The 14973-nt window shown below is 45.1% G+C and overlaps 1 protein-coding gene across 1 annotated transcript in view; it reads left to right on the forward strand.

The window, feature by feature from the left end:
* The window catches only part of LOC121003104 (canalicular multispecific organic anion transporter 1-like), a 150565-nt gene that overhangs the window by 35797 nt on the left and 99795 nt on the right, over positions 1-14973 (forward strand). Inside the window, exons 6-8 of the mRNA XM_040434682.1 lie at positions 11714-11769; positions 14078-14306; positions 14726-14895. Coding sequence (XP_040290616.1) covers positions 11714-11769; positions 14078-14306; positions 14726-14895 — 455 coding nt within the window. The remainder of the gene's footprint in view (positions 1-11713; positions 11770-14077; positions 14307-14725; positions 14896-14973) is intronic.

The raw sequence follows: 14973 nt of genomic DNA on the forward strand, positions 1-14973 counted from the left end.
CTTATTATCGCACACCACCAGGCCGGGCTTGAGGCTCACCGGCAGCAACCACTCGTCGGTCTGTTGTTCAATACCCCGCCACAACTCCTGCGCGGTGTGGGGCCTGTCCCCCAAAGATATGAGTTTCAGAATGGCCTGCTGACGTTTACCCCGGGCTGTGCTGAAGTTGGTGGTGAAGGTGTGTGGCTGACTGGATGAGCAGGTGGAAGAAGAGGAGGAGGAAGCCAAGTAGGAGGAGGAGGCTACAGGAGGCAAAGAATGTTGCCCTGCGATCCTTGGCGGCGAAAGGACGTGCTCCAAAGAACTCTCTGCCTGGGGCCCAGCCGCCACTACATTTACCCAGTGTGCAGTTAGGGAGATATAGCGTCCCTGGCCGTGCTTACTGGTCCACGTATCTGTGGTTAGGTGGACCTTGCCACAGATGGCGTTGCGCAGTGCACACTTGATTTTATCGGATACTTGGTTGTGCAGGGAAGGCACGGCTCTCTTGGAGAAGTAGTGGCGGCTGGAAACAACATACTGTGGGATAGCAAGCGACATGAGCTGTTTGAAGCTGTCTGTGTCCACCAGCCTGAATGACAGCATTTCATAGGCCAGTAGTTTAGAAATGCTGGCATTCAGGGCCAGGGATCGAAGGTGGCTAGGTGGGAATTTACGTTTTCTCTCAAATGTTTGTGAGATGGAGAGCTGAACGCTGCCGTGTGACATGGGGGAGATGCTTGGTGACGGAGGTGGTGTTGTTGGTGGTACATCCTCTGTTTGCTGGGCGGCAGGTGCCAACGTTCCTCCCGAGGCGGAGGAAGAGGCCGAGGCAGCAGCAGAATAGGTAGCAGGGGGAGCCTGAGTGAGATCCTTGTTTTTAAGGTGTTTACTCCACTGCAGTTCATGCTTTGCATGCAGATGCCTGGTCATGCAGGTTGTGCTAAGGTTCAGAACGTTAATGCCTCGCTTCAGGCTCTGATGGCACAGCGTGCAAACCACTCGGGTCTTGTCGTCAGCACATTGTTTGAAGAACTGCCACGCCAGGGAACTCCTTGAAGCTGCCTTTGGGGTGCTCGTTCCCAAGTGGTGGTGGCCAGTAGCAGGCAAACTCTCTTGGCGGCGGGTGTTCTGCTTTTGCCCCCTGCTCCCTCTTTTGCTACGCTGTTGGCTCGGTGTCACCACTGCCTCTTCCTCTGAACTCTGAAAGTCAGTGGCACGACCTTCATTCCATGTGGGGTCTATGACCTCATCGTCCCCTGCATTGTCTTCCACCCAGTCTTGATCCCTGACCTCCTGTTCAGTCTGCACACTGCAGAAAGACGCAGCAGTTGGCACCTGTGATTCGTCGTCATCAGAGACGTGCTGAGGTGGTATTCCCATGTCCTCATCATCAGGAAACATAAGTGGTTGTGCGTCAGTGCATTCTATGTCTTCCACCACTGGGGAAGGGCTAGGTGGATGCCCTTGGGAAACCCTGCCAGCAGAGTCTTCAAACAGCATAAGAGACTGCTGCATAACTTGAGGCTCAGACAGTTTCCCTGATATGCATGGGGGTGATGTGATGGGCTTGGTTTTCAGGCGCCATCTGTGCGCTTTCTGCAGAAGACTGGGTGGGAGATAATGTGAACGTGCTGGATCCACTGTCGGCCACCCAATTGACTAATGTTTGTACCTGCTCAGGCCTTACCATCCTTAGAACGGCATTGGGCCCCACCAAATATCGCTGTAAATTCTGGCAGCTACTGGGACCTGAGGTAGTTGGTACACTAGGACGTGTGGCTGTGGCAGAACGGCCACGTCCTCTCCCAGCACCAGAGGGTCCACTAACACCACCACGACCATGTCCGCGTCCCTTACTAGATGTTTTCCTCATTGTTACCGTTCACCACAATAAGAGAAAAATTATTTGGCCCAATGTATTGAATTCAAATTCAGGCCTTTTTTTACAGGCACCTATCACTATCTGGCTATCTATTTAAGTACCGTATTACACTAATACAGGCACAGCAGTAACCACAGATTTAGGGGAATATAAATTGTAGGCCTAGTATTTAGGCCCTGGATGAAAGGTATCCTTTTACGGACAGAATTACACTTGGAGATGCACGGTAGCGTGTGAAGTTATTGAGGATGACCCTATCAGCACTTGGATTTGCACCTTGAATGTAATATACCCTTTTACGGACAGAAATACACTATGTGAGATGCACAATAGTGCTTGCAAATTTAAAGGCTTATGCTTCCAGCAATTGTAATTTAACAGTTTGTGTAATATACCCTTTTACGGAAAAAAATACACTTGGAGATGCACGCTGAGTGTAATATACCCTTTTACGGACAGATTTAAACTTGGCCTGCAACAGCAGAAACCACTGATTTAGGGTATTGCTATTTTGGGAATTGAATTTCAACCCAGAACAAAAACTATGCTTTGACGGACACTAAAAAACTTGTCCAGCCACAGCTGGAACACCAGATTTAGGGTATTGCTATTTTGGCAATTGAATTTCACCCCAGAAAAAAATATATCCTTTGCCAGACAGCACACAGTATTACACTTGGCTAGCCAAAGCTGGAACACCAGATTTAGGGGATTGCTATTTTTGCAAGTGAATTTCACCCCTCAATAAAATATAGAAAATTCTATCCTGAGTTTCTAGGGGTGACAATAAGCACAGCCAAGCCCCTGATGTAGGATAAAGCAAAAAAAAAAAAAAAAAACTACTTTTGATGGTTAAATGGACTTGGTGGCAGCTTGTGCTGGCACACCACAAGACACAAAATGGCCGCCGATCACGACAGAAAAAAGTGACAGAAAAACGTTCTGGGCAGCCTAAAAACGGTGAGCAATTAACTATCAGAAGTTGAATAATTCACAGCTGTAGATCGATCACTTCATTAAGTGTTTTTGCTGAGTAAATCCCTGCCTCATGTCGCCCTAACAGCAGCTGCATCCTCTCCTTACACTGATCAGAGCAGAGTGACGTGCGGCTCTACGTGACTCCAGCTTAAATAGAGGCTAGGTCACATGCTGCACTGGCCAATCACAGCCATGCCAATAGTAGGCATGGCTGTGATAGCCTCTTGGGGCATGTAGTATGACGCTTGTTGATTGGCTGCTTTGCAGCCTTTCAAAAAGCGCCAAGAAAGCGCAGAACACCGAACCCGAACCCGAACTTTTACGTAAATGTTCGGGTTCGGGTCCGTCTCACGAACACCCCAAAATACAGTTTGGGTTCGCTCATCCCTAGTCAGGAATTCTACCTAAAAGTCCCATTTGGTCCTTAGGACTCCATGTGGAGTAAGACAATATGTGCTGTTGCAGATATTGGACTTGACCACCGGGTGGTGGTGCCTGAGGGGCTTGATTGTCTCCCCCGTCTCCGGACTTGTGGGGTGAATCCGGTACGAATGATGACCGGATAGAGTCCTGTACGTAGTCTAGATTGGCGTGCCCCACATACTCTATAAGTTTCGGTCCAGTCAGGATTCTGGTTTCCACACATTGTACATGTCCAGCCTGGTCTGTCAATCGTCCCAGATTATACTGTCTATGACGGTGGGGGAGCTGAAGGTGGTGGACATATTTTATTTTCTGTCTCACTGTCATTGTCTTGTTTTACACTTAATAATACAAATTTCCTCCAAATGTTACATTTGGCCATTTCTCATTCTTCACTTTCTCTGCTGCCCGACACCAACATTCCACAACCTCCTCACATTCCTGATCCTTCATCTAACTACTATGTGTTCTTTTGAACCTTTCCCAAACGTCAGAATGTAAGTTACCATGTTTCATACTCGCCTTCTGTAACACCTTCTCTGTCTTTTTCTTGTCTTGCTTACCTTCTGAATCTGCAAGTATCTGTTTGGCTAATTTGTACCCCTCAGGTATAATCTGTGTATTGCCCATGTCTATGTGTTAGGAATTTCTCTACCAGACGTCTGAAATATCTACAGTTATTACTGTACAACCATCCATGTGCTTCCTTATAACTGACTTCCCCATTAATCTCCTGTTAATGTATCAACTATATTACACATAGGAAAACTCTATATTGTCTTAACACATTCTCAGAGGACTCCACTGTTCACTATTTCCTCTACGGCATTTTCTTTGATAGGATAAAAAATCCAAACAACAACCAGTACGTAAATCACAACACCAATAACCAAACCAAACATTTCCCAAGACCAATCAAATTTCATATCTCAGCATAAATAAGTTCTTACCATTTTAAAAGGCTTGACAGTCAGAGAAACTTCAATAGGCCCACTGTCTCGGACCCAGGTGAAGAAACAGGAAACATTTTGTAAGAATAAGCTTCTTACCTTACAGCGGTGTTTGTAGTATCTGAGAGTCCGGGTCTCCTTCTTTTTTTTATTATAATTATTATAATTATTATTGCCCATTTAATAATGAGTACCCATTTGGAGCATTGATTTGACCGACACTCGAGTGATCAAACAAGTCTCTGTTTATTCAAACAAAATGCATATAATAGATAAGATGCCTTTATTGTCACTGTACAATACAATGTAATACAATGCACAATACAATGAAATGTTGTTTGGAGCAATCCTAGATGCCATGGACAGAGGAACAAGAACTGACATTTAAACTAAAGTATTACACTAGAAAAAAAAATAAACATTGCACTAGAAAGCATTACTATTCACAGTTCACAGCATATATATAGCAAGAGCAAAGTAGGAAGTGCTTATGAGTATATATACACACTGATCAGACACCACTGCAGACAAGAGATCATCATGGGGTCATGAATGCAGCAGTCACTTTCAGTCTGTGGTAGTTTCTATCCTAGGAAGGGGTAATAGTCTCTGAGCATTTAGGAGACTGATTGCTTTGGGGTAAAAGCTGTTCTTCAGCCTAGTGGTGCGGGCATGTAGGGCTCTAAGACGCCTACCAGAGGGTAGGGGAATGAAAAGGCTGTGGCCGGGGTGAGTTGGATCCCCGCAGATAATTTTTGCCCTGTTGCTGCAGCGAGCAGTGAAGATGTCCTCCAGTGATGGTAGCTGAGTACCAGTGATTCTGCCAACCATTCTGATGATGCGCTTGAGGGTCTTCTTGTCCTCAGAAGAGCAGCCGGAGTACCACACTGTAATGCAGTATGTCATAACAGATTCTATGGTGCACCTGTAAAAATTGACTAGCAGCTGTTTTGGGAGTTGTGCTTTCTTCAGACTCCTCAGAAAATAAAGCCTCTGAAGGCCTTTTTTGGTAATTTCTGTTGTGTTTTTTATCCATCCATAATATTATACTGTCTTGGTGAGGAGGGGGTGGAAAAGCCACCCACACACGTCTCATGAAGGTCATGACCATATTTGTACATATATGTGCTTATAGAAACAGAAAATGTAAATGTCAATTAACTGCAGACGCATACAATTCAGAATACAGGAAATAAGTTTCATACCTAGCGTTTCCATCTATCAAAAATAGCACAGGTGGGGGCTAAGTTACTTCCTGCAGGGACTTTTTGCATGTCAAAGTTTTTGATCTATTAACTTCAAAAAGGTCATACAATGTAAAATGGCTGCTGCAGACACCAAGATGGAGTCTCATTCCTCACAGACCTTCCCCTAGAAGGCCAATAGCAAAGGAAATTCCTTAAAATCCAAAAAAGGGGTATCTGGGTGCTGAGCTGACAGCATCTTCAGCTGACATTTGAGGGATTCGTCGAGAACACCTTCAATAAACTGCTCTCTGAGGGTCTGATCTTGTCCCTCAGCTTCACAAGGATCTATGTGGATAACAGCCCTCAGAGCTTCTTGCAGGGACAGAGAACAGCCTCTCAAAGTCTACTTTGACTGCTGTCGCTTCCCAAAGAAGTGCATCTTAAGCTCGGAGGCGGTCCTAGTTTCAAAGGTGGTAATGAGTTGGTCTAGGATCTGCTCAGTTGTTTTTCGCTCTGGCCGAGGCCAGGACTTTAACTCCTGGAGCGCAGCTCTCTGTAACTGGCCAATCAGGATTTCCACTTTCTGGTCCTGAGATACTGGGTATAGTTTAAAGGTGGCCAACATTTTAGCACTGAATTCCATGAGTGAATGAGGTTCTCCTGAATAACGTGGGAGCCAAGGTGCCTCAAAGTAGTATAGCATAGTAAGAGGCATGATGCAGGTGGCTGCAGCTGCTGCTGATTTATCACTGCGGTCTAAGCGGGTGCTATCTTTGCTGTCAGACATGGCTTTTGATACCCTGTACCAGACTAGAGGGGTCAGCGTAAGATAAAATTAAATTTAAGTACACATTGTAATGGGCAACGGCAGCAGAATTTGTGTGTGGCTCCTTTTAAGAGTCGCCGCAACTGCTCAATTTTGGGGAATATGATGGTCTGGCAGGCAGATTATGGCCCCTAACAGTCTCTAGCAAGGTTATTTTTTTCTAGTAGTACTCACTCAGACCTCTGGACATTGCTTTTCATCCAGGGAAGAAGGAACTGTATTTTCCCTTTTCCAAGATGGATGCCGCTTCCACTTCCTGTAGGGGGTACAGTTGGTTTCTCTGTCCTCCTGGGAACTTATACTGAGCACTGTATTTCCTTCTGCTGCAAGAATGGTTCCTTTGTGGAGGCGGGCTGTTTTGTTACCTCCTTTCTGCTGGATGGATGTCTTCCTCCTAAACACACAATGCCCAATTCCAAAATGGCTAATTGACCCCTGTTTTACCACAGTACTTCAACTGATGCAGATTCACACTCTCCAGCAGTAAGTAGATGCTATAAAGTTTCTTGTACGGGGTTTTACAGATAGAGGGGGCCTTCAAGGCGCAAAAGTAGAGCCTGTTCTGTGAGTCCAAAAATTGCAACGGTCGCCTCCCACTAGGGCGCTCTATATATATAAAACGCGTCCCCAGGTGTAGGAATGCCGAGTAGTATAGTGCAGCCTAAAATGTCTCTTTGTGTGTCACGGTGCTCCTACCTGGATACGGCTGGACCCCAGGTTTTGACTCTGAAGCAATAAACAGTGGGAATAATTGAAAAATTTAAAAGAAAGATTGAGTCCAAACTTTGTATATAGTTGAACAGCAGCTTTACTTGAATAAACGTTCATCAGAAACAATCTTCAACCTTTGTCTTGGTCCCAGCAGACTTTAGCATTAAAACTGGCAGGCAAACTTGACTCTGCTACATCTGTTTCTCTCTGGCTCTGCTCTACTGACAGGCTAGCTGTATAACTTTTAGTGTAGATCGAGCACCAAAGTACCGAGCACAATGGAAGTCAATGGGAGAACCCGAGCATTAAACCAGGCACCCCCTGCTCTGAAGAGGGGAGGGTGTCTGGTTCACATGAAAAGGTCAGAAATTGATGGAAACACCACTGAAATGGTTCAGGAACAGCATGGGGAGGATGTCTAGATGCATCTTGGACTCCCAGGACAATAATAGGCACAAAGCTGAAGATAAAATCGATTTTAGAGGAAAAATTGTTAGGAAACATTTTTCCTGTATATTTACTTGTATATAAAGTGCAAGTGCTGTCAAAAATTACAAGGAAGAGGCACTCCGATACAACCTGTATATCACATAAAGGAGGGTCTCATTCACATTGTGGTACAATAGTACAGGTAGTGGGACTCCTACACTCATAAAGCTTATGCACTAAGTGAAAGGGCTGCCAAAAATTACAAGGAACCGGCACTCCAATACACCCTTTATTACACAAAAAGGAGGGCATCATACACAGCCTTGAAAAATTATGATTGATGGCCTGCTGGTGACCCTCTAAAACATTAGCGGCTAGTGCCTGCTGCTGATCTGACCATATAAAACATTATGGACGAGGGCCTGCTGCTGAGCTGACTCTCTAAAACATTAGGGGTGAGTGCCTGCTGCTGAGCTGATCATCGAAAAAATTATGGTTGAGGGCCTGCTGCTGAGCTGACCCTCTAAAACATTAGAAGCGAGGGCAGCCTAATAAGCATGTTGATATGATGGAGGCGGAGGACGAGAAAAGGAAGATTGAACCATATACCCTTTTTTGTGGTGGAAGGAGTGCATGGGAATACAGTGTATTCAATACACCATAAAAGCCACATTTAAAGTGCCCTGATGTTCAGCCACTTTCCTCTGGTGGAGAAGAGAAGTCAGGGGAAATCCAGGTCTTGTTCATTTTTATAAGAGTTAACCAGTCAGCATTTTCAGTTGACAGTCAGATGCACTTATCAGTTAATATGCCACCAGTAGCACTAAATACTCACTCTGACAAAACGCTGGCGGCAGGGCAGGCCAGCACCTCCAAAGCGTAGAGGGCCAGTTCATGCCACATCTCCAGCTTGGACACCCAGTAGTTGTAAGGCACAGAGAGATCATTGAGGACGCTGACACTGTCTGCTATGTACTCCTTCACCATCTTCCAAAACCTTTCTCTCCTTGTGACACTAGGCCACGCATCAGGGTAAGGGGGCTGGCAGGGTATCATGAAACTGTCCCAGGCCTTGGAGAGTGTTGCCTTGCCTCTGTTGGAACTGCTGTGTGTTCCCCTCGTCTCCCCTCCTCGGTTGCCCAAGGAACTAGGTACTCTGCTGCCAGCGTTGTCAGCTGGAAATATTTGGTGCAATTTTTCCACAAGGACCTTCTCGTATTGCACCATTTTGCTAGTCCTGTCCACCACAGGAATGAGAGATGTGAAGTTATCTTGGTAGCGGGGGTCGAGAAGGGTGAACCACCAGTAATCGGTGTTGGCCAAAATGCATATAACGCGAGGGTCACGGGAAAGGTAGCATAACATAAAGTCAGTCATGTGTGCCAGAGTCCCAACAGACAAGACTTTGCTGTCCTCATCAGGAGGATGACTATCAATCTCCTCATCCTCTTCCTCCTCTTCGACCCATATACGCTGAACAGATGGAATAAACCTGCTGTGGGTACTACCCTCTGTATCGGAGGCAACCGTCTCCTCCTCCTCATTATCATCATCCAATTCACGCCGAGAAGACGAACGGAAGGTAGCTATCACCCTGTGTACTGTCTTCTCCCACTTCCACCTCTTCCACATGCAAAGCGTCCATCTTCATTGTGAGCAGCGAGCGTTTCAGTAGACACAGAAGTGGAATGGTTACGCTGATAATAGCGGCATCGTTGCTCACCATCTGTGATTCCTCAAAGTTGCGTAAAACCTCAGAGGTCAGACATCCATGCCCACTCATCGCTTGTGTAGAGCGGAAGCTGACTGGAAAGGCGACAACCATGTTGCAGCTGGTATTCCATTACAGCCCTCTGCTGCTCACAAAGCCTGGCCAAAATGTGTAACGTGGAGTTCCAGCGCTTGCTCACGTCGCACAACAGTCGGTGAGCTGGCATATGCAAGCACTCCTGCCGCGTTGCCAGACCTGCGGCAGCTGTAGATGACTTTCGGAAATGGGCACACACACAGCGCACCTTCATCAGTAGCTCAGGCAAATTGGGGTAGGTTTTGAGAAACCGCTGAACCACTAAGTTGAACACGTCGGCTAGGCATGGTATGCAAATGGGTCCGCTAAAGGGATTATATAGGGTGATAAACCAACCCGCGGAACTAGGCCAAAACACGGACGTGGGGATTTGTGATCGAGATACAAGCCAGCACAAGATAAAATTATATATTTAATCGCCTTAAGGGCACACTATATATAACACTATATACACAGATTATTTACAGTGGTCTGAGGTTACGAATACAGGTAGTATGGTACAAACAGGATTACACAGAGTACAAGTCAGTTACCGGGTGGTTGAATGTTCCATTGGGTTATGATTAGTCCTTGGTTTTAGTCACATGGAGGGCGGTGATGTCAGCTGGTTGCAGGTCCCTCTAAACACATGGCACGATGTTACCCTCCTTCAGAGAAAGACATGCCCGCTTGCTGGCACCAGCCTTTTAAACTGTGCAGCCGGCCCCTCCTCTGGGAAGGGTCCACTCCCCCTCTTCTGGGCTGGTATTAAATGACCCACAAAACTCTTTTGGGTTCATAACTCCAGACCAGAACGTCACAGGGGGATGGTTCTGGGAACAACAGATCCGCCTGGGTTCCGGCTACAAGTCCAAACATGGTACCGTTATTTGGTTTCTGTGGGGAGATATGTATATCTCCCTTCCCTGGCATCCCACCACCAAACTAAGACCATGGGCATGGTTATAGTGGCCACCGGGACACACATATGTATCCGGTTTGCGCCTGTGATGGCCGGGCAATTCATAATTCCTTATAAATCGCCGGTTCCATGCTGTCTGCTAGATTTGATTGAACTGGGGAATGGCTTAGACCCCCTGCAGGGAGGTTTTCCTGCAGTATTCATGCTGTCTGAATGGGGTGTTAAATAGTAAACAAAGGTGGCCTGTAAGAAGTTCCCTGCCATATGGCTGGGGCTTTGAAGCAGGGCCCTCCTGTGGAGTTCACTACCTCTGCTAGCTGACAGCTGATGGCTGGTGTGGGAACATGGCTGACATGAAATAATAATCCATATTCCTCACAGCACACGTTAAACAGGAGATGTAGCGCAGGTAATGTCACTGTCCGCAGCGTCTGCGGAAAAAGTACACTGGATGTTGCAGATGTTTTTAGGATGCAAAAACGTTATACTGGAGATGTAGCGCAGGTAATGTCAATGTCGGCAGCATCTACGGAAAAAGTACACTGGATGTTGCAGATATTTTTAGGATGCGCAAACGTTATGCAGGAGATGTAACGCAGGTAATATAACTGTCCGCAGCGGGCACTGTCTACGGAAAAAGTACACTGGCACACACGTTACATGAGAGATGTAGCCCAGATAATGTCACTGTCTGCAGCGGACACCGTCTACGGAAAAAGTACACTGGTACACACGTTACACGAGAGATGTAGCGCAGATAATGTCACTGTCTGCAGCGGCCAAACAATTGCAAGCTATTTAGCGCAGGTTGCGCTAAAAATATATATTGCTGCCAGACACAACAATAGTCCTTAAAAGGACTTTTGGGTCTCTAACACCAACCCTGCCTGACTAAATATAAAATTGAATTCCCTACACTATCTGTCTCTTCTACAGCACAGCTCTCCCTGACTAAGACTGGCCGAACCACATGTCATCGGGTGTTTTATAGCACCCGATGACACGTTCCGGCCAGCCAATCACTGTAATGACAGTAACCAACATGGCTAGGCCATTACATTGAGTGGCAGTACTTACCTGCACGTTTATTGGCTGTGTAGCAGCCAACAAATGTGTGGGGAGTAGACTCGAGCATGGCGCTCGAGCATGTGCAGTATTTGGTCGAACACTGCGATGTGCCGAGCATCGTGATGCTCTAGCCGAACTGGTGTTTAGCCGAGCATGCACGATCATCACTAATAACTTTGCTTCTTCTTGTAAGCTGCACTTCACTCTGTATGGTGCACTTCACTGGTCCCCACCCCTCCTGCAGGAAGTGGGACAAGCCCACTTCTCTCCAGAGGGGGGTTTGAATGGAATGGTAAGCTCCATTCTACCTAAGTAAAGCTCTGCCATATTTGCTGCCACCTGCTGGTGAACCAGGCACATTACAAGTGAACATAACAGTTGCTTAACAAAATAGGCATGCACATTGTGGATGACCTGGAAAAAATACACAAGATGACATTAGGTTAGACCAATAAAGACAGTAGCAAGGTGCAGAAGTGGTAACACCACTCTGGGGTGTTACACTTGCAATGAATATTAATTATTATATTTTTCTACTAACTTCCTTTATATTTTGATATCATTTTTAGAATCCTGAATTAACAGCATCGTTTTTCAGCAGAATCACCTTCAGCTGGTATGACAGGTAGGTTTTCTGTATGTTTCTAGGTGCATTTCTTGCATGATCTGTCCATTGGGACAAAAACTTTGCAAATAGTCTGTTTTGTGTATTCACCTCCTAGGCAGACTGCATAGTAACAGGCTGCAAGCAAACCCTGTGTACTCTGATCATGTAGACATGTGTTACTCCATGTCATATGCTCTCTTTTTTTTCTAACCTCTGGACTGTAGAAGAGATGGCACATGAGAGTAACACACAACTATGGGACCAGACTACGCAGAGTTTGTTTGTAGTCTGTTACCATGGAGATACATAGACCTGTAAGTGTTGTATAACCATAAAGGTAGGAGTTTTGTTTTTTCCACACCATGTTATAAACATATGGCATGGGAAGTATCACTTTAATGCCTGAAAAAATATGGAAACCCTAAAATCTACAACCTGCTCAGTCAGTTCTGAGACTGGTATTTGAGTCAGGTAGCATTCTAGGGCCACTTATGGGATATTTATAAAAACTGCAGAATCGGGGTAATATTTTATCACCTGCTGTGTTCAAAAATGGATTAAAATCTACCAAAACATGTTTATATTTCACCACCATTTTGCATTAATTTTGGTGAATACTTTGAGAAGTGCATTTTTTTTTAAATGGGGCGATGTATGGGGGTGGGGATGGGGGTTCTTATATGCAGGCCTCTCAGAACCACTTCAGAACTGAATTGGTCCTTGAAAAAATAGGATAAGGAAATTTTCTTGAAAATGTCTAAAATTGCTGCTAAATTTCTAAGCCTTTTAACCTCTTACCTCTCAAACTATGATTGAATTACGATGCCAACATTAAGTGGATGTATGGTACATATTAGTTATCAACTTTTTTTGGAGGTATCACTATTTATCTTAAATGCAGAAAAAATTGAATTTGGAAAATTAAAAAATTTTGTTAAAAGAAATATATTGGCCAAAATTTCCTACTAACATAAGGTACTGTAGGTCACAAGAAAACAGCCTCAGAATCACTTGTATAAGTAAAAGCATTCCAAAGTTATTGCTACATAAAGTGACACCTGTCAGATTTGAAAAATGGGGCTGTGTCCCAAAGGCCAAAATAGGCTTCATCTTTAAAGGGGTTGTGCGAGAATGGATGGCTTTGGGTGAACTTAGCCACTTAGCCAGACCTGTAAAGGGTAGTTTACTTACCTGCTTCCCAAAATGTATAAAAAGGGGTTAGGGTCCGCGCTGCAATAAAAGAATGCTTTGGGGTAACACAAAAATCACTGGTTCTTTTTATGCTGCTTCTTCGAATCTCCTCCTTATCCTTCCTCCTTTGCAGCTTCTTAGTCTCTGAACCAACGAGCGGTAGTGGGTATGCTTCTCACGCCTTAAAAGAGAGTATCAACATAGCACAGACCCGCATGTAAAATAGTTTATGCTTCTTTATTATACTTACAAGATTGTAATCTTGAACATCACATAAGACATATCATAAAGCCCGACCCGTTTTTCGGTAGCATGTTCCATGTGATGTTCAAGATTACGATCTTGTAAGTATAATAAAGAAGCGTGACCAATTTTACATACGGGTCTGTGCTATGTTGATACTCTCTTTGAAGGCGTGAGAAGCATACCCACTACCGCTCGTTGGTTCAGAGACTAAGAAGCTGCGAAGGAGGAAGGATAAGGAGGAGATTGGAAGAAGCAGCATAAAAATAACCAGTGATTTTTGTGTTACCCCTAAGCTTTCCTTTATTGCAGCGCGGACCCTAATCCATTTTTATACGTTTTGGACTGAAAGAAGTGGGGACCCACTTATACAAAGGGACTGCAGCTAATATCAGCACGTAATCTAATACACAAAACTTTTGTTTACCTGCTTCCCGGTGCTGGCTCCCCGCTCCTTCTCCTCCCAGCCGGCTATGCCCTGCTGCACTCCCTTGACGAAAACATCCAGTTTGACACCACCTGCAGCCAATCGCTGACCCCAGAGGTCACTACCCCCCTTTGCTCCGTGTGACCATTTGTGAAGGGTAGCCGGGCACCGCCATGGCCAGTGATTGGCTGCAGGCGGTATAAAACCAGGCCAGGAGGAGGAGTGAGGAGCCAACGCTGGGCAGATCAGTAAGCTTCCCTTTTACAGGTTCCATTTCCCCCATACTTGCACAACCCCTTTAAGGGGTTAAACAAGATTACATGAAAAATTGCTTTATTCTTTTTCTTATAGACGGGCTGGAGGAATCATAATGGTTTTAAAAGTACACACACCATTTAAGGTCAACTTGAGTGGTCTCCATTGTTATATCTCACACTTTAACCGTTAACACTTTGTTTCATGCAGCATAGTTGTTAAAGGGTACAGAAGACATTTAGTCATGGAAGATCTCTGGGAACTGAGCAAAGAAAATCAGACCCAACATAACTATGAAGCATTCGACAAAACGATGAAGGTGGAAGTGGCAAAAGCAAGGAAAGCTCTGGAGAAACGTAGGAATAAGAGGAAACAGCAAGACGGAGCTATTGAAATGAACGGGCTGAGCAAGGTGCACAGCCAGGACGTACTGGTCGAGGTAAGATCCTGGACATACTCCGTTGTGTGGGCTACTGTTTGTGTATAGAGGTGTTCATGTTTATTGGGATCTATGTACTACAACTATACCCATCCATCATAGAACCATATTAACCAGCATTCTTGTTGAAATATTTGGGTCATTTAAGCCCTGCCTCCAGGAATACCCACAAACCTGGCAGGACTGTCCACTTATGGACAGGATCTATTCAAGCCCCACCCATTTTTGACCAGGGAAAGCCTGAATTTCCCAGGACTGTCTCTAAAAATTAGGAGCATTCCCTGCAAAATAGGGACTGTTGGCAACTATGCATAACTATGGAAACAGTACATCGCTCAAAACCCCCACCCACCATATCAACCTCCTTTTAACTTTTATTTCCTGCTTCATTATCTGAATTTTTCTTTGTCACTTTCTAGGAAAAAAAGAAGAAAAAGAAAAAAGAGTCTGTATCTGGAACGTCTAAAGATTTCCCCAAATCCTGGCTATATAAGACCTTGATTAAAACAAATGCCAATATCCTCCTACAATCAGCTTTCTTTAAACTCGTTCATGACCTCTTAGTGTTCGTCAACCCCCAGATCTTGAAGTAAGATTTGTTTTCCCCTTTTTTCTCTTTCACTGTCTTTATATTGGGGACAGTCAACCATAAACGGCAGCTTGTGTG

The sequence above is a fragment of the Bufo bufo genome, chromosome 6, assembly GCF_905171765.1.
Source record: "Bufo bufo chromosome 6, aBufBuf1.1, whole genome shotgun sequence".
NCBI lineage: Eukaryota > Metazoa > Chordata > Amphibia > Anura > Bufonidae > Bufo > Bufo bufo.